Below are 2,232 nucleotides of genomic sequence, written 5' to 3'. Positions count from 1 at the left end.
CATGGCCAGACAGCGATGCCATGGCACAGCTGGAATGGCCAGGCCACAGCATGGAGTTGCTGGAGCATCCTGCAGGGATGTAAGATTTTCCTGGAGCCAGTGAAAAGGCCCAGACCTTCTCCCTGTGCTGGTACAGAGAGGAGTCAGGGAGTGCCCCTCACCCCAGCCTCAGTGCCCCACTTCCCCTCCCTCCCCACTCGCCTCCTCCCTGGCTGTGCCTCTGCAGCCCAGCTGTGCTCTGCCCCACACAGAAACTCCTCTCGTGCACAGGTCTGAGACAAGAATGCCCACCTTCTCCAACATCCTGTACGCGCTGAAGTTGTCCCACCGGGCCCAGGTGCACGGGGAGGTGGTGCACTTCAAGAAGGTGAGGGAGTGACCAGGGTAGCCCAGTGGCTCCTGCCCCCACTGGGACTGGCTCTGTAGGAGCCCCCAGCCCCCAGCGGGACCCCAGGGCCACACTGATGCTGGCTGCTCCCCGCAGGAGAGGAGACGCGTGGTGGTGGCAGACCAGTACCGCAGACCCAGAACGAACACACAGGCGTTGGTGTCCGCGCCTGCCCCAGGCCAGCAGCCCAGCTCCCGTCCACGCGTGCCTCAGAGCCGTGCCAAGAAGTGGTATGAGCAGCAGCACTCTCCCATGTCTGCCCTGGGAACCTCCACCCCGGCTGGGATGACCGGACCCTCCCTTCCCACAGGGCTCGGTTCATCTGCGGGAAGCATGGGGTGGAGATCATCTCGGAGCACGACAAAGGCAACGGGCACATCCGCTTCCCAGTGGTGCCCGGCAAGCACCGATCACCATGCTGGTGAAGAACTGCGGGGAGGAGGCGGTGACGCTGCAGCAGTGCTGGCTGCGCCGGCGCTCGCGGGAGCTCTCCTTCACGGACGAGCAAGGGGTGACACAGGGCCAGGCCCTGCTGCTGCACCCAGGTAGGGCTGCGTCCCCCGCCCCACGCCCTGCCCCGCTGGAGGGGATGTGGGACCCAGCTGTCCCCTCTTTGCCCTGCAGGCGGCTCCTACCCTGTGCAGGTGCGGTGCCTGGCCACCTGCAATGGGTACTTCCACGCCGTGGTGGTCTTTGAGTTCACCAAGGAGCCAAAGGAGTCCTTCAGCATCGGACGCTGCGTCGCTGCCATCGCCGAGAGCCAGCTGGCCAAGGACCTGGGGCCCTCTGCACCCTTCCAGCCTTACCAGGCCAGCCTGGAGCGCCCTGTCACCGTCATCACCGAGGATGGCATCCCCCCAGACAGGTACGCAGCAGGGTCACCTGCTGCCATCCTGTGCCCTGGCTGGGACAAGGCTCAGCTCCATGGGACCCCGCTGTCCAGCACCCCGGGACAGTGCTTAGTTCCCATGCAATGGCTGGGAATGGCAGGGGGGGGGGCACCGGGGCGTTTTTTTTTGCCAGGGCTGCCCAGCCTCTGCAGCACCACTCTCCCCTCCACCCAGCTCCCTGAAAAGCGAACTGGAGAGGGAGATCCCTCTGGGCACCTACCAGTACCCAAAGAGCCTCAAGGACACCATCCTGCTTGGACCCAGCGTCGACGCCAGCTCTGACTGGACTGCCATGTGGTGAGTGCCAAGGGGTAGGGACAACACCCAGCTCCGTACCTCCCATCCGCTGCCCCTTGGCCAAGGTGTCCCCAGGTGTGGTGATGTCCCTGCCACCCACAGGTCACTGCTGGAGGCCCCACTGCAGCCCGGGATCTGCTGCTGCACCTGGAGGAGATCCAGATGGAGGTGGACATCAGGCGCTACGACCTGCAGGATGTGCCCATGGTGCAGGAGAGGGGACTGCTGGTTCTCCACGTGTGTAGGGGGACTGTGGGGGTGAGGGGGTGCTGGGGTTCCCGGGGTGCCTGGTTTCACACCGGCTGTTCGGCACAGGTGCCCGGTGTGGCCGAGAACCGCCCGTCCGTACTGAAGGGGGACCACCTCTTCGCCCACCTGAGCAGCGAGCGGGACTGCTCCCCGCTCACCCAGTACAAGGGCTATGTGCACGGTGTGGAGCTGGAGAAGATCAAGCTGGGCTTCTCCTCCAAGTGAGTGGTGTCCATCCCTGGCCACACTGGTGGGGTCCCAGCAGCCCCGCTCAGATGCATGGGCTGGGAAGGGTGTGAGGAGCATCCCGTGCCCTGCTCACACTGCTCCATCCCAGCCTGCAGAAGAAGTTTGTGAACAACCTGAAGTTCGACGTGACCTTTACCTTCAACCGGCTGACCCTACGCA

At 64.6% G+C, this 2,232-nt stretch overlaps 1 protein-coding gene across 1 annotated transcript in view; it reads left to right on the top strand.

The window, feature by feature from the left end:
* Positions 1-270: 270 nt before the first annotated feature.
* Positions 271-2,232, top strand: part of MOV10 (Mov10 RISC complex RNA helicase) — a gene marked incomplete at its 5' end in the record, with an annotated part of 4,880 nt that continues 2,918 nt past the window's right edge. Inside the window, 11 exon segments of the mRNA XM_010181005.1 lie at positions 271-367; positions 485-618; positions 699-796; positions 799-933; positions 1,013-1,253; positions 1,453-1,575; positions 1,678-1,703; positions 1,706-1,812; positions 1,891-2,045; positions 2,162-2,229; position 2,232. The exon segment at position 2,232 is cut by the window's right edge and continues 90 nt beyond it. Coding sequence (XP_010179307.1) covers positions 271-367; positions 485-618; positions 699-796; positions 799-933; positions 1,013-1,253; positions 1,453-1,575; positions 1,678-1,703; positions 1,706-1,812; positions 1,891-2,045; positions 2,162-2,229; position 2,232 — 1,185 coding nt within the window.

Source organism: Mesitornis unicolor, unplaced genomic scaffold (assembly GCF_000695765.1).
Source record: "Mesitornis unicolor isolate BGI_N332 unplaced genomic scaffold, ASM69576v1 scaffold24333, whole genome shotgun sequence".
Lineage (NCBI taxonomy): Eukaryota > Metazoa > Chordata > Aves > Mesitornithiformes > Mesitornithidae > Mesitornis > Mesitornis unicolor.
Note: the sequence above shows the minus strand (reverse complement) of the source record. Positions and strands in the feature narration are given on the sequence as shown.